Raw genomic sequence first — 22,572 nt, 5'->3', positions numbered from 1 at the left:
AGAAGGGGAGGACCCATACTCATTCATAACAACCTCCTGTAATAAGAGAATAGAGTAAAAGTCAACCACAATGAATGGACTAACATCTCGCATAGTTCATATACCAGGTGGTGTGGGTAAAAAAACAAGCTGGGACAAGCAGAAAACATTATAAACTAGATGAGATGCATTGAATAAGGTGTGGACTCAGCCCTGGTACCGCAGTGAGCAGTTTTGATGAGTTTATTTCCTACACAGATGGTGCCTTCACGGGCAGAACGCAAATAGTACCCGAAGGAAGAGCCATCGTTTCAAGGGCATCCCGTAAAATCTGTGTGAGATCTCCCGGAAAAGTTAAAATAAATAAACAAATATATGAGTGCGTGTATATATTATGTATGTATGTGTATATGTATGTATATATATATATATATATATATATATATATATATATATATATATATATATATATATGTGTGTATTTGCTAGGAATCAGGGAAGTTAAGACGCTCAATTTTCACATGCCTTTTGTACAATCACTTCCTTTGTTTTATGAAGACAGAGTTTATGAAATTCAGTATCTAAAGTTTGTAATTGAGCCATGTATTTCCATTTGTACGTTTTGCTGTTTTTTTCCCCCTTCTTCTTCCAGAATATATCTTAAGCACCAGATACATAGGCTATGAGCCAGACCCCCCAAATTGACCGGTCGGTACCATACAGATGGAGTAAGGCTCACTGTGATTTTTAGCAAGATATATGTCCCTAGATATGAAAAAAAAGTGATAGCAGTGTATAACTCTCGGCCATCTCTGTGTTATCACCCGAAATATTATTATACGCCCGCTTCGCTTCGCCAAAAAATGTGATATTTGCTAAAATTGGAATAAATATGTTTTTAAGGACCACAGAGTGCCGAGATCGAGATCGTATTTGTTCGAGAGATCATGATAAACCTAGAGTGTGGAGCAAGTTTGCATGCATTGTGAAATATAATGTAGCTGATGTTACAAACCTACTTTAGGATACTAGCTAATACCAAAAATTACACTGAGATACCAAAAGTAGGAGACGAATAAACCTAAAATGTTCAAAAGCTATGTTTCGTTCCAAAATATCAAAATTAGGGGGTATGGTTGAACATATTTTGAACTTTGCCAAAATATGTGCCCCAAACAACCACCATATTACAAAGTAATGATATATTCCTGCCTCATATCAAAATGACAAGATTGTTTTGAGTACCAGCGAGTGTTTTAGGCAAAAAAAACTTTTTTTTTAGTTGGATTTTTTAAAAATCGCTCCATCGTGTCTAAACCTTGGTAGCTATGTGAAAGGTAATACTAAATGATCCCCAACCCCATTTCTTAGTGGATGTAGGGAAATGTTTTCGGTCCCCACAAAAAATAGAATTTTTTTTTTTTAATGTCAAAATGCCAACAGGATTAGAACAGCACTGGGCAACGCTAGGTACCCCAGTTAGGTCCTCATAAAATGATTTTGTACCTTCATATATACAGGAGCACTCGTTTTGTTTAGAGCAGTGTGTCGACATATCATGTATACATTTTACATCACCTGGTGATCAACGCCTCGCCTTGACCATTGGTCATATTGTGAGCCATCGATCGCGCCGTGTGAGCCAAGAAGATGGCGGTGAACAGAAACCGTAGCATTTTATTCAGAATCTCTGTGAGAGAAGCCCAATATGGGAGATGAAAGGGTTGCACCAATTAGGCAGCAAACCTTAGAAAGTGGGGCTGGCAGGGTAGCTCTGAGGTATGTTCACCCATCTGGGTTAAATTCCCAATCTCACTATAAACTGTCACCCTGGTGTTTTGCAGGTAGTTTGTTGCATCAGGATGTGTCATCTCTTGGATGGTAGTCAAGCTGGGCATCTACCTGCTGCATTAGTTGACGGTTGTCGTTAAAGGTTCTATGGTGTCTTTCACAAATGATGAGTCGGGGAGTTATCACTGGCACCAAGTATAAATTCAAATCGATGCCATAACCAGTCATGTGGCTCATGCCAGTTTTCCTCATGGTGGATAGTTGAAGGCACCCTCAATAGGTGAAGTCCTAATGTAAGAAACTAACCAATTAGTTCATGATTGACTGCTTTTCTAACTGTCTGGATTATCAGATAGGCTCCGTTATTCTTCGGCGTTTCGACCCTTTCTACCCAGAACCTCTCTAAACAGTGGGTCCACTATTTAGACCATGGATACAAACCACTGGGTCCATGACGTCAGTGGTGTCCAAACAGTCCGTCATTCTAGCCATAAATAGAACGGCACTTAGTAGAAAGGCACTTTGTGAAGAGATGGTGGAGGGGAGGAAAGAGGATGGTGTGGGGTCGTCGTAAGTATTGTTAGCTAGTGTGACCGTTGAAGGGGGATTTTGGGGAGAGGGTGGAGGGGAGGGGGGGGGGGGAGGTGTGGGGTTGTCGTGCGTATTGCTAGCTCGGGTGACAGTTGAAGGGGGATTATGAGAAGATGGTGGAGGGGGGAGGAGGTAAATGTGGTTTGGTCGTGGGTGTTACCTAGGGTGACGGTTGATGTTTGTAGAAATAGATAAATAGAACGGCACCTCCGCCTGCTTGGCCATATCACTCAATAGTGAAGAATTACTTTTAAATTTTTACTATCCGGATCTGAATCTTCCCCAAAATTGAATCTCTTCTTCCTTGTCACACACAAAACCTGTCCAACAAGTTTCGTCCAAATCCGTCCACAACTTTTTGAGATATCCTGCTATGCATCGTTTTTGGCCCGATCTCCGAATGGTGAAGAATCACTTAAAAACTTCTAGTAGCCGGATCCGAATCCGGATCTTCACCAAAATCTAACAATTTCGTCCGTATCACATACGCTACATTTCTGCCAAATTCCGTCCGAATCCGTCCACAACGTTTGGAGATATCTTGTTCACAAACAAACAAACGGACAAACGGACAGACAGGGGTGAAAACATAACCTCCATCCACCTTTGGTAGCGGAGGTAATAAACAGTCATTCTATCAGTCAATCAACAAATGCCGACACACACATACACACACACACACACACACACACACACACACACACACACACACCCTTCGAGACTCACAACAATCTAATTAAGGGTGGGGTTGTAAATGAGATGTCCAATTGACAATGGATTTGAATCAGATGACAACGCATGATTGATTGTCCAGCTCAAGTCGATTGGGTGAAACGTAACCTTTATCATCGGCCATAACTACTTACAGTTTTATTAAGCTGCTAAATGCAGTATTTTGTGTGTAATAATATACATCTCCATGTACAAATGATCAGCATTGTATGTTCAACATAGGCCACAGGCATAATGGGAAGAATTTAGATACATTTACAAGAAAGGACAAAAAAACCATAAACCCACAGGTGTTGTACACGCGGTTCACAAAGCGAGAATGAAATCTGTGACAGTTTTGCGATGGATGCATCAATAAGTGTTTTCATAATTGAATTGTACACCTGGTGTACCATTTAGACGTGTAATTGCCGACCTCTTTACATTCCTCCATATATTTAAAGCAAACTGTTGACTCAGATCCAGCAGTTTGTGCATATCTATGTCCATTTTGCAAACAATCAAGGCCAGTGTCACTTCATCATTACCTCAAAAAGAGCTGTAATAATTTACGTAAACTTTGTAAACTGCACACACACACACGCACACATACACACACACACATACACACACACACATATATATATACACACACACACACACACACACACACACACGCACACATACACACACACACACATACACACACACATACACGCATACACACACACATACACGCATACACACACACACACACACACACACACACACACACACACACACACACATACATACATACACACACATACATACACACACACACACACATATACACACACACATATACACACATACATACATACACACACACACACGCACGGATGGACACACCCACACACACACACACACACACACACACACACACACACACACACACACACACACACACACACACACACACACACACGGATGGACACACACACACACACACGCACGGATGGACACACACACACACACACACACACACACACACACACACACACACACACACACATATATGCTTTGATAAAGGGGAAGAAAACAAATGAATATATTATACAGTATTCTAATTTTCCTTTGCCGCCTTTTCAGGAATTCGAACGGAACAAGATATTTACGTCAGACTCATCGATTCAATGACGAAACAGGTAAAACTTGAGGGTGGCGCACATGCTTACATCACACCACATTACATATCTTCCTCACCTGCCAACTATATTTACAAGGTGTGGACTGAGATCCGACGGAGCTTTCACAAATTATGAGTAGACAAGTTATGCATACATATACATATTTATACACATATACATTATATATATATATATATATAATATATATATATATATATATATATATTTACATACATACACAAAAAAGCATATACATTTATATATATATATATATATATATATATATATATATGTATATATATATATATATATATATATATATATATATATATATATATATGTATATGTATATATATATATATATATATATATATATATGTATATATATATATATGTATATGTATATATATATATATATATATATATATATACTAGCTTGGCTAGTATATATATATATATATATATATATATATATATATATATATATATATCGCTCACGATATATATATATATATCGCTCACGATATATATATATATATCGCTCACGCAACAATATATATATCGCTCGCCTCACCAAGTGTCGTTACTGAGGAACGGGCTTATTTTAGCTGAGCATAATGACTGCACCTGAGTTGCTGTGTTGTCATGATTTACACCAATCATAACACAAACAATTATTTTGCACAAATTTATTTGTAGTGTTTGTGATATTACATTTTTACAGGCAATTTAGGTTGAAGATTTAGGTTGAAAAAATATATGAAATTCAAAAAAGAACCCCTCAGCACATACATACGGGAGGGGTAGGTGCAGACTGGAAGTTTGGGACGATTACAAATCACCACCACTTAATTCAAAACACCTCACCAACAAGTAATTCAAAACACCTCACCACCACGTAATTTGAAACACCTCACCCCCACGTAATTCCAAACACCTTACCACCACGTAATTCAAAACACCTCACCCCCACGTAATTAAAAACACCTCACCACCATGTAATTCAAAACATCTCACCACCACGTAATTCAAAACACCTCACCACCATGTAATTCAAAGCACCTCACCACCATGTAAATCAAAACACCTCACCACCACGTAATTCGAAACACCTCACCACCACCTAATTCAAAACACCTCACCACCATGTAATTCAAAACATCTCACCATCACGTAATTCAAAACACCTCACCACCACGATATTAAAAACACCTCACCAGCACATAATTCAAAACACCTCACCACCAAGTATTTCAAAACACCTCACCACCAAGTAATTTAAAACACCTCACCACCACATAATTTAAAACACCCCATCACCAACTCATTCAAAACACCTCACCACCACATAAGTAAAAACACCTCATCACCAACTAATTCAAAACACCTCACCACCACGTGATTTAAAAACACCTCACCACCACGTCATTTAAAAACACCTCACCACCACGTCATTTAAAAACACCTCACCACCACGTGATTCAAAACCACCACCACGTGATTCAAAACCACCACCACGTTATTATAAACACTTCACAACCACGGAAACAAAAGTTTCAGGGAGTCGTTAAGTGACAACACAGACACTGCCCAGATGTGTAGATGTATAGATAAATGACTGTACCTGAGTTGTTGTTTTGTCATGGTTTACAGTTTACACCAATCACAATTCAAACAATTATGATGCACATATGTATTTGTAATATACGTGATATCACATTTTATAAACAATTGAAGTTGAAAAAAAAAATTATTGAAAAATTGAAAAATATATATATATACAATCACGTGAAAAAGTAAGTACACCCCATGTAAAGTTTTGACTTTTTCAACATATTTCAACATACAGCTATTTGATCTTCATTTCAACAATATTGATAGATAAAGGTGATATAATATAACAAATATCATAAAACATTTACATTTTGTAGCCCATTGTATAATTTAAATAAACATAAATGTAAATTTTGCATGTGGAAAAAGTAAGTACACACCGACATTTATCGCTGCTTCAAATACCTAAAATTAGAATCAGGTGCACCAGCTCAGGTGCAAATGATTAGAACATCGTCAGAGAGGATACTGGAGGAACCTGTCTTATTTAAACCTCAGACATTTCGTTTGGTTTGCTCTTTGTTGATGAAGTGTGCGGCGTCACCATGCCTAGATAAAAAGAGCTCTCTGAGGCCTTCAGAAAGAAGGTTATAGATGCCTATGAGTCTGGGAAGGGATTTAAAAAGATCTCCAAACAATTTGAAATCAATCATTCGACTGTCCTGAAGATCAGCTACAAGTGGAAAAGATTCCAAACAACTGCCAACTTGTTCAGGCCATGCCGCCGGAGAAAGGACAGCCCGAGAGCAGACGGCAAGATGCTGAAAGAAGTCTCCAAGAACACCAGAATGTCATCACGGGACCTACAGGTAGCTCTTGACACTGTTGATGTCAAAGTGCACGAGTCTACCATTAGAAAGATGCTGCACAAATTCGATCTTCATGCGAGGTGTGCCAGGAGGAAACCTTTGCTGTCCAGAAAGAACATCAGGGCAAGACCAAAGTTTGCCAATAAACACCGAGGCAAAGACCAGCACTTCTGGAACAATGTGCTCTGGACAGATGATTCAAAGGTAGAGCTATTTGGCCACAGTACCAGAAGACATGTTTGGCGAAAACCAAAGACAGCATTTTACCACAAGAACCTGATACCAACTGTAAAGCACGGTGGTGGAAATGTTATGGTTTGGGGCAGCTTTGCTGCATCAGGGCCTGGGCAGCTCACCATCATAGAATCCACTTTGAATTCTTCATTGTGCCAGAGGGTGCTTGAGGATAATGTGAGGCCATCTGTCGGAAAGATGAAGCTCAACCAAAGGTGGACCTTGCAATATGACAATAACCTAAACATACCAGTAAATCCACCAAGGAATGGCTGAAAAGAAAGAAATGGAGGGTTCTGGAAAGGCCAAGTCAAAGCCCGGATCTAAATCCCATCGGGATGTTGTGGGGGGCTTTGAAACGAGCTGTGCATGCAATTGTGCATGCTGTGCAACAATTTTTTGTTGAATAAATTATTGCAAAGTCAATTTGTCATTGTTTTTTGTTCAATTAGATCACCTTTATCTATAGATACTGTTTAAATGAAGATCAAATATTGATATGTCCACATATGTTAAAACGATTAAAAAAAACATTTCATGGGGTGTACTTACTTTTTCCACATGCGAAATTTGCATTTATGTATATTTAAATTATACAATGGACTACAAAATGTAAATGTTTCATGATATTTGTTATATTATGTCACCTTTATCTCTCAATATTGTTGAAATTAAGATCAAATAGCTGTATGTTGAAATATGTTGAAAAAGTTAAAACTTTACGTGGGGTCTACTTACTTTTTCACATGACTGTATATATATATATACACAACAACAACAACAACAACAGGCATTTTAAGGCCATTTTCCCTGCAAGAGCGGGGGTTAGCCTTGCGGTCTCCATGACAATATTCTCCATTTTGCCCTATTTTCTGCATCTCCCCTTGTTAACCCCCTTGCCCGCATTTCTTCTTCGACCATCTTCAGCCAAGTCTTTCTCGGTCTTCCCCGTCCTCTACTTCCTTCTACATTCATTTCCATCACTCTTCTCAACCAGTCACTTTCATCCTTCCTCAACACATGACCAAACCATCTCAACCTGTTTCTCTTCACAGCATCCATCACAGGCTCTATTCCCATTATCTTTCGCAATTCATCATTTGTCTTCCTCTCTCTCAACGATACTCCACACATCCACCGAACCATTCGCTTTTCCACCCTTTCCAGCCTTCGTTGCTGCTCTACGTTCATTACCCATGTCTCGCTCCCATAAATCATAACACTTCTCACACATGCAGCATACACCTTTCCCTTCAGCTTCAACGACACTCCCCTCCTCGTCGGCACGCCACTCAGTTCCCGAAACTTCTTCCATGCACATCTCACTCGAGCAACCGTTGCTGAGTCTGATCCACCTTCTCCATTCAGCATGTCTCCTAGGTAACAAAATGTTTTCACACCTTCCAGCTTCACGCCGTCTCCAAGATCCAACTCAACATTTCCTCCATCTGCAGCTCCCTCTGTGCACACCTTACATTTGAATGTAGCTGCCAAACTGGTTCATGACCCTCTCAGACCACGACATTTTTGATGAACCCACTCAGCGCACATTGTACATTGAAAGGAATTCACTACCACACCCTTCCTGCACACAGCACACGGCCACTTCCCAGTTCTTTCCACCTCACCACATGCTTTACCACTTGCCATCACCTTCGTTTTTCCGATATTCACCTTCAGACCTTTTGTCTCCATACATTCCTTCCACTTGTTCATCTTCTCCTTCAGTCCATCCATACTTTCTGCAATCAACACCAGATCATCTGCAAACAAAAACTCCCACGGTAAACCCTCCTTTACGTTCCGAGCCAGCACCTCCATCACAGCTACAAATAGTAGTAGACTTAGTAGCGACCCCTGATGCACTCCCACCTTCACCTCAAACTCACCACTGTTCCCGTCCTTCATCCTTACAGCTGTGCACGCTCTTTTTTACATTGCCATCACTACTCTGATCAACTATTCCTCCACTCCTAACTTCCTCAATGCCCATGTCACTACTTCACGTGGAACTCTATCGAATGCTTTCTCCAGATCAACAAACCCAAGAAACAACTTCTTCCTCTTCTCCGTGTACTTCTCCTGCAACTGCCTCACAATAAAAAGCGCGTCTGTCGTTCCTCTTCCTGGCATAAATCCAAACTGCATTTCGTCAATCTTCACTTTCTTCCTTATTCTCCTCTCCAACACCCTTTCCAATACCTTCATTCCATGCTCCAATAACTTTATCGCTCGATACGAGCCACAGTCCAGAGGGTCACCTTTCCCCTTGTATAGAGGGACGAGAGTACTCAGTTCCCAATTCACTGGAATGCGGCCTTCTTTCACCACCAGATTACAGATCTCTGTCATTCTTTTCACACCCCAACTTCCCGCTGCCTTCAAAATATCTCCCACAACTCCCGTAGGCCCTCCCGCTTTTCTACTCTTCATTGCTTTTATCGCTTCCTCAACTTCCTTCTCGGTTATCTTCTCTGCCGGTCCTAAAACTGGGTTGCTCTCTATGTTGCCATCCCATTCATTCTCTGCATTCAACAGTATTTCCATATATCTCTTCCATCTTCCTTTAATTCCATCTGGGTCCACAACGATTTGTCCCACTTCATCCTTCAAGCAACTCACCCCCATCACATCGCACCTCTCTTTCGCTATCTGCTTTGCAATCCTGAATACCGCTCTCTGACTCTCTTCCAAATCCAAGAGTTCTCCGAGCGTTTTCCTACATGCCTCTTGTGCCTTTGCTACCTCTTTCTTTGTAGCCTTCTTGGCTGCCTTATAACTTTCATGCTCTGCCTTTTCTGCTCCCGTACCCTTTGCCTTCTGCCACTCCTTGAACTTCTTCCTCTTCTCGTCAATCTTCTTTCCAACTTCATCATCCCACCACCATGTTTCCGAGTGCCTCGGTGGTCCTTTTGTCCATCCAAATACCTCACCAACTGCTCCCAACAGACTATCTTTCATTGACATCCAACCACTTTCAAGCTCAACCACATCATCCTCGACCATACTCAGCCTCTCTTTTAATGCCTCCCTCACTGTCACCTCTTTCAACCTCCACACCTTCATTCTCGGTTGGTACTTCGCCCGCCGAGCTCTCCTCGCACCTTTCACCCTTATGTCACAGACAACCAAGTGGTGCTGTGAAACAGCCTCTTCCCCCGGGATCACCTTTGTGTCCCGGAGGTGCCCCCTATCTCACCTACGCACCATCAGGTAGTCAACGGTTGTCGTCGACCCACCTGACGTGTATGTAACAAGCTTATTAGCCTCTTTCTGGAACTGAGTATTACAAATCAACAAATCAGCTCCATCAGCAAACTCCAAAATCCTTTCACCTTCTCCATTTCTCACACCATATCCGTAACCCCCATGAACTCCCTCAAAACCGTCCATACTCCTTCCCACATGTCCATTTAGGTCTCCTCCAACCACAACAACTTCCTCATCTTTCACGTTTTCCATCAGCTTCTCTATCGCACACCAGAACTTGTCCTTCTCTTCATCGCTCCGACCAACCTACGGAGCATATCCTGAGATGATGTTCACCAAGAGCTTTCCAATCATCATTTTCACCATCATCAACCTTTCACTCACTCTCGTCACACTCACCACACTGTCTACAAACTCCTCAGAAAACAGGACACCAACACCATTCACGCCCTCCAGGCACCCTTGCCTCACAAACTTGTATTTCTGTCCCTGCCTATCCTTCACCATTCTCACACCACTTCCCTTCCATCTCGTCTCTTGCACACAACATATGTCCACTCTTCTTCTGACCAATACTTCCACCATTTCTCCTGATCTCCCTGTCATTGTCCCTACATTCCATGTCCCAAACCTCAGAAACCGATCTCCACATCGGGCATCAGACTTTTCCTCGTTATAAATGGAATGATTTCCACCCTTGCTTCGATCGGGTTCCCCACCTTGAGTTTTGACGAGAGGGAGTGGGGTCCCCCACGGGGTACTTCGGGCTGTACCCTGCCCATATGTAGTTGTAATTGTCATGGTTCTCTTTTTGAGGCAATGTTTTTTATGGCCGGATGCCCTTCCTGACGCCAACCCTTTTCGTCGCCTCTTACGACACGCAGGGATACGGTGTACCTATTCTAAACCGGGGTACACACCGGGATATATATATATATATATATATATATATATATTTAAATTATATATATATATATATATATATATATATATATATATATATATATATATATAATATAATATATATAACATATTTGTGCAAGTGCTGTCGGTATGAATCAAACACAAAATATGTGCCACTTTAGGGGGTGGTTTCCCGGAGCATAACAGAGTGTCATTGGTGGGGGTGCGGGAAGGGAGGATGATGTCAGAACCACAGTCCTCTGACACCATCTTCATACCTTCATGTACACATCTTGGATTTGCATTCACCATGACTGGACATGTCAATTTGGAATGACCTTGCTTTTGGTTTAATTCATACAAAAATGACACAGGTGCTGTTTAAATCGTGAATTCCAAGCTATGGGAAGGCATTTCAGAGAAGGAGAAAGCAGGAAGTTCAACTGGAAGTTTGTAAAATTTGGATGGAGCTGAAGGGTAACACTAACTCATTGACTGAGCTGTCGGATGCCATCGGAAAAGAAATACTTGCGTAATGGAAGGTGATTGAAATAAAAAGACGACATTGCTCTCATTCACAGTCACATATTTGTTGGGTGGGGATCAAGCAAAGGGTCATTGAGCATCAAAGGAGGGAGGTGAAGTATCAAAATACTCCCCAAAAGAGAATCATGTATTTTGTGTACAGTCCACACACACACACACACACACACACACACACACACACACACACACACACACACACACACACACACACACACACACACACACACACACACACACACACACACTGATCCACTTTTTAAGAGGTAGGTAAAATGTCGCAGTGAAAGGAATATCGTACAGTGAATACTCCAGACAAGTCAAGTAAAGTGTTAATAGACGTTATGTCACTGAATGTTTATCAGGTAAGACTATAGATGTGGATACTCATGTGAATAGTGAAGGAATTTATATCTCACACCTTTTGGACTCCCTGTTGGTTCGCGCTCTCACTGACGTCCTCTTTTAGCGGTCACTTGCCGAGTGTAGAATGTAGAAATGTATACACTGTTATTAGATTTTTGGATCTTTACGTCATGTATTTCTCTTGAACTTGTTGTTGTTGGTTTAAAAAGTGGTTACAAAATTGAGCGAGAGGTATTCGGACTTTGTATCACAATTGATTTGAATCACAAGTGAATAGGTTTGATTGTGCACCACAATGCACCACAATGTGCATGCTCCCTTTTCTCCCAGTCTTCATTGTTTGTTGTTTGTAGTCTCACGAAACCTGCAATACAAACATCTAGTCAGACGAGATTGCAATTTTTTTGAATGGCGTGTCGTGCGCACAGGTAACATCAGTGATATCATATGTGCTGTTTGCACCTTTTTTGTCGGGCGAACCCCAATAAGCTACATTCGCACGATGTACCACCGCACGTTAGGATTACGCGGAGCAGTGACGCACACACACACGAGTATCTATCTGTACATGCTGCACCCGAGTACCTGCATGTGCAGAAATTTGATTGACTCTCATGTTTCAAACCCTTTGCTGCTCGCAATGCATGGGTTCAGTGGGCTGATTTGGCGAGCCTGGGATATTTTTGATCACCACCCAACCACAAGCATCTATAGCTTGATTCCCATGTACCCTCACTTTTCATTTTATTTTTTTTGTATACAAGATCGAGCCTCTTGTAAGAGCTAACATTAATCACAAAAAAAAAACGGACACATAAAACATATAATAAGGGGAGCGGTAGACAAGATGGGGTGAGAGAGAGGGCAGCACACAAGCACAACATTTGAGAGCAGGGACATCGAGAGATCTGTGGGAGGGAGAGGGCTTGGGGGTAGGAGGCGTGGGAAGGGGGGGTTGGTGGGGGTGAGGTAGAAACAAATGGACACTGCAAGGACTTCCAGGAAAAAAGTCGGTATTTCAAAAATGTGGATCTGGGGTGAATTAACGGGGGTAGAAAAGATCAAGGTTTTGGATGGGGGAAGATAAGAGATGGTGGTGAACAGCTGTTTTAAAGACCTGGAGGGAGGAGTGGGATTGAAGGGAGTGGGGGAGTTTGTTCCAGAGGCGGGAGAAAAGGGGAATGAAGGAGTGAAGATGAGCAGAGGGCCTAGATTTTGGCAGTTTAACCATAAGAGGGTTGCTGGCAGATCTTGTGCGACCTGAAGGAATATTGGGAGGGACAGAGCACAGAGAGAGCTGGGGGAGAAAGGCCGGAGAAGAGTCGGTAGAAGACAGAAAGACCACCAACCTGCCTGCGGTGAGTGAGTGAAAGGCCCTCTCAGAGTTAGCTTCATCGCGGGAGATTCCAATGATTCTGAAAGCTTTGGTTTCAACAGCGTGAAGCCGAATTAGGTGTGACGCAGGTACACCAGCCCAGAGGGGAGAGAAGTATTGGATTGGAGGTAAACAGTCTGTAAAGTGGTTAAAATGAGCCAGAAATGCCGAGTTTGCTCCGAGTCGCAGAAGTTTGGATACGGTAGGTTTGAGTACAATAGCCTTTGGTAGAATGGAGCACCTTACCCTGCGGTGGATTGCCTTACTCAGCAGTCCATTCGAGAGTCGTACGCCAAGTTGGATTGAAGTGCCACACCCTGAGGTGGAATCGAGCGCCGTACCCTCCGGCTCCACTTTTACCGCAGTGTGAAACGACAGCCTCGTGAGATCTAAACGACTCCCCACGGATCGAGGTTATAACGCTAAAAAGCCCCCGACATAGCGAGGCGAGCGTGTCCTTCAACTGGATATATGTTGGAATGTCTGCGTGGAAATCTCTCGGCATATCACACAGCAGGGAGGAAATATAAATGGAGGAAGAATAATAATAAGCAGTTGAAATGGAGACAGTATGTCATAATGATGGAGAAACCTGAAATACAAACGAGAGTGATATTGAGTGAGATCTCAGTTCCTTTAATTTCCAGCACGCCATTTTTATAAAGGTGTATAAATCGAGGCAAGAATATCCTGGATTGGGTCAGGGAATTGGGGATTGCAGGAAGGGTGAGGTGGAGAGAGTTTGGGGGAACGTATCTCATGTAGTTTTCTGAACTTGGATATCACCGGTGCAAGTTACCTTACATCATATTATTATCTCAACCAGGTGCATTGTTTATCACATTAACACAAAAGTTTCTCAATGTAACGACTGCATATTGCCACAGCTTCTTTAACGTAACATTGTCTGGCCAAATCGGAGGGTTGTACCAGACTTGATTTCTGTTCTGAAACTGAAGCAAAGTGCAGACAAATCTTCTGGATATCGGTCAACTGTTGTACACCGCACCTTTCCTATGCCATCTCCAGGCGCTGCATAACGTCATTGCCGCCACCGAAGGGGGCTCGGCAATGACACACGCAGAAAGGGAGTACTCAGTTTTCACTTTGGTTGTTGTACACCGCACCTTTCCTATGCCATCTCCAAGCATTGCAAATCGTCATTGCCGGGCACCGAAGGGGGCTCGGCAGTGACGCACGCTGAAAGGGAGTACTCTGGTTGTTTTCTTGTTTTCTTGTTTGTTTGTTTTCTTTCTTGTTTGTTTGTCCAGGTGATATCTCAGCCATCCTTTGAGCTAGGAAGCTGAAATTTCGGCACAATAGTGAGCAAGTCCTTTGTCAAAAAAGATATTTTTTGTTTTTTGAATAATCAATTAATTGAGGAGTTATTTAATTATTAGCGATTAATTAAGTACTTATTTAATTAACCAAATTTCCTTTCTCTTCTGACCATTAACTCAGGCACGTTTTGAGTAAGGAAGCTGATATTTGGACATGCCAATGACCAGGTGATTTGGCTGCAAAGGCTATTTTTGATTTATTAATTAATTAATTAATCAATTAATCGATTAATTATTTAATTATTCGATTAATGACTAAATTCTTCTTTTTTTTAAGTTACAGATTCTGATGAAATGGTGGTGGTTTATGTGTTCTATGACCGAATTGATTAATAATTTAATTTTTTAATGATTATTATTTATTTATTTTCATTATTAATCATTTATTTATTTTCTTTCTCATTTGGCCAATATCTCAGGCACCTTTTGAGCTCGGAAGCTAATATTTGGAGATGAGTGACCAAGTGATGTGGCTATCAAGGATATTTTTGATTTATTGATTAATCAATTAATCGATTAATTATTTAATTATTTGATTAATTGCTAAAAAAAAATAAAAAAATTCAGTTACAGATTCTGATGAAATGGTGGTGGTTTATGTGTTTTGGGACCGAATTGATTAATAATTTAATTTTTTAATGATCATTATTTATTTATTTTCATTATTAATCATTTATTTATTTTCTTTCTCATCTTGGCAATATCTCAGGCACCTTTTGAGCTAGGAAGCTGATATTTGGACATGACAATGACCAAGTGATTTCACTGTAAAGGGTATTTTTGATTTATTGATTAATTAATTAATCGATTAATTATTTAATTATTCGATGAATGCCTTAATAAAATTTAAAAAAATTGGAAGTTACAGATTCGGATAAAATGGTGGTGGTTTATGTATTATATTAGCCAATTGATTAACGCTTTTATTTTTTTATGATTATTTATTTACTTTCATTATTAATCATTTATTTATTTTCTTTCTCATCTGGGCAATATCTCAGGCACCTTTTGAGTTCGGAAGCTAATATTTGGACATGACAGTGACCAAGTGATGAGCCTATGAAGGATATTTTTGATTTATTGATTAATCATTTAATCGATTAATTATTTATTGACTAATCAATTAATTATTTATTTTTTTATTAATGAGTTATTTAATTGAATTTCTAAAAGATACATCTTCGGATGAAGCACTAGTGGTTTCGTTATGCTATTAGCCAATTGATTAAGAAAATATTTTATGATAATCTTTTATTGATTTTAATTATGCAATTAATCAATCAATTATTGTACACCTCTCCCTCCCAATGCAGTCTCTATGAGCTGCACCGTGGTATTGCCGGGTGCCGGAGGCTATACAGTATGTATATACTGTATATGTACTGCTATACAGTATGTACTATACCTGTGTACTATACCTGTACTATGTATATACCTGTATGTACTATATGTACCTGTGTAGCTATACAGTATATACATACTGTATATGTACATGAAGCCGGAGGCGCCCCGGCAATGCCGGCGCTGTAGGATATTTAATTATTTGGCATGGGGCGGTGCACTTTGAATGTATATGTACTGTTTTTATTGTATTTAATACAAAGTCTAGACTCATGGAAGAACTAGAACATAGAACGTATCAGGACATAACAGAAGAAAAGGACGAGTAGAAATAGAGAGGGAGGGGACATACCAACGGCAGGGTTTGAGGGACAAAATAGAGGGAGACTCAGACAAATAAGGGATGTTGGGAAGAATTATGGCTGCCGGAGGACACACGGGCTGGACAAAATGGATACAGCAGCAAACTCTCAAGAAGGAACAACTGGAAACTTGGAAAGAGGTGGGTTAATGGGTACCGAAAATATAATGGCTTTGGATGTGGGATGATCCGAGATGGTGGTGAACTGCTGCCTTGAAGACTTGGAGGGAAGAATGAGATTGAAGAGGTTGTGGAAGTTGGTTTGACAGTGGTGGGGAAAAAGAGGAACAAATGAGTGGAGGTGAGTAGTGATGCTGAATTTTGGGAGATTCGTGAGAATGGGGTTCATGGCGCACCTCGTGCACCCTGTAGAAACCTGGGAGAGGAGGGGAGAGCATGAAGAGTGCAGAGGGTGCAAGACCAGAAAGGGGCGATAGAAGACAGAGAGACCACTGACTTGTCTGCAATATGAAAGTGACAGGGTCATAGATTCAACCTCATCACGGGAGATTCCAAAGATGCTGAAGGCCTAGGTTTCCACGGCATCAGGCTGAGCAAGGTGTGAGACAGGGAGCCAACCCCGAGAGGAGAGCAGTTCTCCCTCAAGTTGCAGATGAAGGCCTTGTATGTGGATATGATTTCAGGTGTGCCAAGGAAGGACTTTACATGATGGAGGATGCTTTTCCACGACTGGCTTTGGATGCCACCTTGGAAGTGTCATTTACCAAGTTCTACTTTTACCAAGAATATTCATTTATTTTTAAGACAAATGCAAAAGTTGTGATAATCTTTTGTGAAATCCGGTGACCATTTGCTGTTGAGATGTTACCTGATCCAGCATCAACCTGCTCAGCTGTTCGACCACGGTCTTCCGATGTCATTCTGTGAAACTGAGCGATTTATGTGTCATCAATGAACAAGACCAACGTGTAGATTAAAGCAGATTATCTGCGACATTTTTGTCTTAAAGCTTCATCTACAGACTTGGCATTTAATATGGAATTTTTGTTTTTGTGGGGGTGAACTTACTTTTCAAGATGACTTAGAACCAAAAGTTCATTGGAATTATGTTGAAATTATTCTAGATTTTGTTAATGTGACCTTTAAAAGAAACAAAAACCACATTTGACATTTCGAAACAAATAAATTGATCCTTGAAAGTGATGTAAACTGATACCGAACTCAATTCATGGACAGTCCTGTGTTAAACTTCTGTACGTTTTCCAGAAGTATCTCTTTATTTTGCACATTAGGCAAAAAATTTTTTAACAAAAACAAAAGTTAAATTACGACTGGGATTACTGACAGTAAAATTACAGTTCAGTAATTCGTGTAACCCCCACGAGCATTCAGGAGAGCACGTACATGTTGAGGCATGCTGTTCACGAGATTTGCCAAGGTTTGGACAGGAATCGCTTGCCATGCAGTGACAATAGCCTGCTGCAATTCACACACAGAGGTCGGCTGCTGGTCCAAGTGGTCGATTTGACACGTTAATTCTGCCCACAAGTTCTCTATCGGATTCATATCCGGGGGCATGGCAGGCCACTCCATATGCTCTACACTACGGTCAGCAAGAAAGTGTTGGATCATGCGAGCACGATGAGACTGTGCATTGTCATCTTGGAAGACAAAGTTTCCTCGAAAGGCTGCACGAGCAAATGGAAGCAATGTTTCTTCCAGAATGGCCCAGTACTTGAACTGGTTCAGGTTTCCATTCAGAACAACCAGGTCAGTTTTGCCCCCTGCATGAAAAGCAGCCCAAACGGTCACCCCACCACCTCCAGCTTGGACTCTTGGCACTACACAATCTTTGTTGTAGGCTTAATGCACTTGTCTGTGCACTCGGACGCGGCCATCTTGACGATAGACCAGAAATCTAGACTCGTCACTGAAGATCACGTGATTCCAGTGTCCTGGTTGCCATTGACGGTGCTCTCTGTCCTACTGCAATCGGCGCTGGCGGTGTTGTCTGGCAGGCGTGGCTTTCTCAGGGGACGCCTGGCACGATAGCCTGCTTGGACCAGTCGTTGGTTGACTAGCCTTCTGGATACAGGCACATTTGTCAGTTGCTGCCACTCAGCCCTAAGCCGATTAGCTGACTTGGTACGGCCATTGTGGACTAACCGGTGCAGCTGGCGATCATCCCTCCTTGTGGTTCTGCGGGGACGTCTTGGCCTCGGTATTGGAGTAGGGACACCCCTCTGAGCATTTCGTTTCAGGATCTTTGACACCTGACCTTGAGTGATGCCATACTGCCGAGCAATAGCACGCTGTTTCATGCCGTAATTTCGTAAAGCCACCACTCCATGACAAACAGCATTGTCGAGTTGACGGACCATCTCCAGAGGAAGCGGCAATAACTTTTGGAGATGTGCAGCAGTTTGTTTTCCACTAATACAGAACGCAACAACCCTTGTATACCCGACTGTGAAGCCAATCATCAAATGCACCTGTCCGTACATTTTCCCACACCACCTGTGATATAATCCTGTTGTTGACTTCTTGCTGCGACAGACAATCAGTGACATGGTTCTTTTAACAAATAAATCACCAAAGTGTAAAAGAAACTCACCAGATTGATATACTGAGTTAAGAAAGTAAACCCAAGTCAAGAAAAAAAAATATATTCCATATTAAATGCCAAGTCTGTATATGTCACACCTTGACTTGCTAGGTGTCAGTATGTATACACGTGTTTTGTGACGTCAGCTCGACACTACAACTGACTATGCGCAAGTGAGAAACCACTTCGCATTGCACCATATGGTGCTGTATAAATGATTGAGTTCAGCGAGGCTTGGGTTTGGTAGAGTAGAGGAAACACAGCAATGTGTGTGTGTGTGTGTGTGTGTGTGTGTGTGTGTGTGTGTGTGTGTGTGTGTGTGTTTGAGAGGGAGAGAGAGAGAGAGAGAGAGAGAGAGAGAGTGTGTGTGTGTGTGTGTGTGCAGGGGTGCAGGGTGATCCAGGGGGGTGGGGTGCAGGGAGTGCTAGAGTCCCTGTATAGAGAGAGTTGCCACATGAAGAGTCTGAAAAAAATTGGTCACGTGGTCTGTGGACGCCATGTTGTTTACTTTCCGATCTTCGCGTGTTGCTGGCCTTGCATTGAATACATACGAGGAACGCTCTATTTTATTGTCTGGCTTTGTTTGTTGTCTTTAATAATACTTAATAATGTGAGTATTGTCTTTAATACTCACACTCATTCTAATGACGCCAAATACTTAAGATCACACGCTGATAAGACTCTCCTCGTCTGTAATAGAACTCATATGCCATACGGGGACAAAGCCTTTTGTAACTCAGTACCTGCCCTCTGGAACAAACTACCTATAACTATTCGGACCTCACACAACATAAAAACTTTCAAATCAAAACTCAAAACACATTTATTTCCAAAGTAACTTAATTGTATTTTTTGAAAAGTAGCTTTAAGTCGTATTCTTCTAAGATTGTGTAATGTAAGTTGTAGTCTTCAAGATATGTTGTGAAGCGCTTTGTTCATTCATGCTAAGGCGCTATATCAATACTGTTATTATTGTTATTATTATGTACATGTATGTAATTTGGAATAGTTTAGATGTACACCATACAACTAATTGTACATTGCTATGAAAAACGGGTATGTTTTACATGCATACTCTTCCATTGCAAGTCTGGATTGCAATTTCTGGGCCTTTTATATAATTACAATTTAATTGTGCATATGTATTTCTCCCGGTGCGCCGACATGAAAAGTCAAATTACTTTTTAATTTTCATATTTAAAATCAACATTTCTGTCATTTGTCAAGATTGTTTTAAGGCAATCTTGCTACAACAATAGGAATTTATATAGCGTAAATTGCCGGAGCCTCCAAGTGCTTAGAAAAGAGAAGAAAGACGCAAGAGAGCAAGGTAGTCCAGAAAATGATCGGCACTTCCTGTCCCCTCTTTCCCTTTTATTCCTTTTCCCCCTCTCCTCCCTCTCCTCCCCACATAAAACTACATTTCTGAACAAAGATTATTGCAATAAACAAAATCCGATTCTTATCTTGGACGAAGAGAAAATCATATCAAAAGCGAGGGGCAAGGTGCAAATCACAAATTACACAAAGTGGGCACTCAAATTTTGTACTAGGTTACGCACAATGTATACACACTAGCGGGCAGTGCACTTGTGCGTGGCGCAAACAATGGAAACAAAATGGCTTCTAATTCCGGGTTGTCGTAACTCTCTCGATACAGGGACTCTAGGGGGTTCGCACCCTCCCCCCCTTCGATCCAGGATGAGGGTGCAGTGGGTGCGCACCCCCCCCCCCTCCACTCTGGATTTATGATAAATTATAAGCTCTGAATATCCTGGAAGAGCCCTCGTGTCCAGATTATTTTGAACAAGGAACGTTCCAGGCGGCTTACAAACGTTCAGAGGTTTTAAATCACTTTTGCTTTATTATAAAACATTCCAAGTGCGACGGTAAAAACCATACTTTCATCACATAAATCCACCGTCCAAAGCGAAATAATCAGCAGCAGCCACTCCAGCGGATATGACGTGAAGATAGCGCCGTGGGGATGACGCAACACATGGGTGGAGCATGAATTGAATATGTGATGAGAAAAACACGGATGGAGCATGATATGCATGAGGCAAACATGGGCAGAGCATAAATATACAGCATTACATTAAAACTCGTTTACAGCAGAGCACAATTATAATGGTTGCAGTACAGTTTGCTCAGAATTTAAATTTCTCTTCATGTTTGTGTCAATTTATTCGTGTGGGTACAGGATAGTGGATACTCATGTGCTATATCGACGAGTTCATTAAATCGCTCGACGTGGGGTACGTTCACAATAGTACAATCCTATTGTCAACACCCCTCGTCGAGCACGTTAGTGGACTCGTCCATCCAACAATGCTGAGCGCTGAGGAGTGAGGAAACTGGTCAATGCGGATTGCGGTCTACAGAGGTATCATATCGACAAACATCGGATCACTTACTTTGTCTGAAGACAAAATGAGTGAGTGTCATGGAAGATCATAAAAAGAGGTAGATTACGGACTTATTTTCGTCCATCACTGCGACAGACCATATTATAATAATTGTGTGCACAACACCCACTGGGAAGGCCTGCAGCAGCACCAGCAACTGAGGCCCAACCAGAGGTACGAGTACGCCATAATGTAGCAACCACGTCTTCCGATCCCCTTGGAAATACAAACACTCTAAAAGTGAATGATGCAACAAACGATAAATCACGTTGGTGGGCTTTCTGTCTTCTACCGACTCCTCTCCGGCCTTGCTCCCCCAGCTCTCTGTGTGCTCTGTCCCCAAATATTCCTACAGGTCGCACAAGATCTGCCAGCAACCCTCTTCTGGTGAAACTGCCAAAATCTAGGCTCTCTGCTCACCTTCACTCTTTCATTCCCCTTTTCTCCCACCTCTGGAACAAAGTCCCCCACTCCCTTCAATCCCACTCCTCCCTCCAGGTCTTTAAAACAGCTGTTCACCACCATCTCTTATCTTCCCCCATCCAAAACCTTGATCTTTTCTACCCCCGCTAATTCACCCCAGATACACTTTTTTGAAATTCCAACTTCTTTCCTGGAAGTCCTTGCAGGGTCCATATGTTTTATACGTATCCCACCTCCCCCCAAGCCCTCTCCCTCCCACAGTTCTCTCGATGTCCCTGCTCTCAAATGTTGTGTTTGCGTCCTTCCCCTCTCTCCCCATCTGGTCTACTGCTCCCCTTATTTTTTGTTTTATGTGTCGGTTTGACTTTTTGTGTGATTAATGTTAGCTCTTTCACGAGCCTCGGTCTTGTATACAAAAAAAAAAAAAAAAAAATCAGTGCCTGTGTTGGAAGGCATACAACCCGCGCCAGCTTATGATGTCGGTGATATTGTCGCCGACAATATTCGCTGCTCTATACACCTTAACATGGCGTGCGTTTAGAAACATGGAAATTCTTCTGGATTCTTTGTAGTTAATTAGCCTAATTAACTCATGAGATCATAACAATCATTTCGCGAGAACTACACAAATCAGAAATTCCATATCAGAAGGCTCCAATAAAACTACACAAAAACATGCCACACGCATGCACACCACACACACACACACACACACACACACACACACACACACACACACACACACACACACACACACACACACACACACACACACACACACACACACACACACACAAAATTTCTCAATTTATAGCAGAAGGAACAGCTGGGCAAGTCG

At 41.5% G+C, this 22,572-nt stretch overlaps 1 protein-coding gene across 2 annotated transcripts in view; it reads left to right on the top strand.

Moving 5' to 3' along the window:
- EBF3 (EBF transcription factor 3) overlaps window positions 1-22,572 on the top strand; it is a 199,182-nt gene that overhangs the window by 20,464 nt on the left and 156,146 nt on the right. For both annotated transcript variants that reach the window (XM_068110645.2, XM_068110642.2), the window contains exon 4: window positions 4,204-4,259. In XM_068110645.2, coding sequence (XP_067966746.1) covers window positions 4,204-4,259 — 56 coding nt within the window. The remainder of the gene's footprint in view (window positions 1-4,203; window positions 4,260-22,572) is intronic.

The sequence above is a fragment of the Myxine glutinosa genome, chromosome 3 (assembly GCF_964187855.1).
Source record: "Myxine glutinosa chromosome 3, kmMyxGlut1.1, whole genome shotgun sequence".
In the NCBI taxonomy this organism is placed as follows: domain Eukaryota; kingdom Metazoa; phylum Chordata; class Myxini; order Myxiniformes; family Myxinidae; genus Myxine; species Myxine glutinosa.
This window is presented reverse-complemented; position numbering and strand designations above follow the sequence as displayed.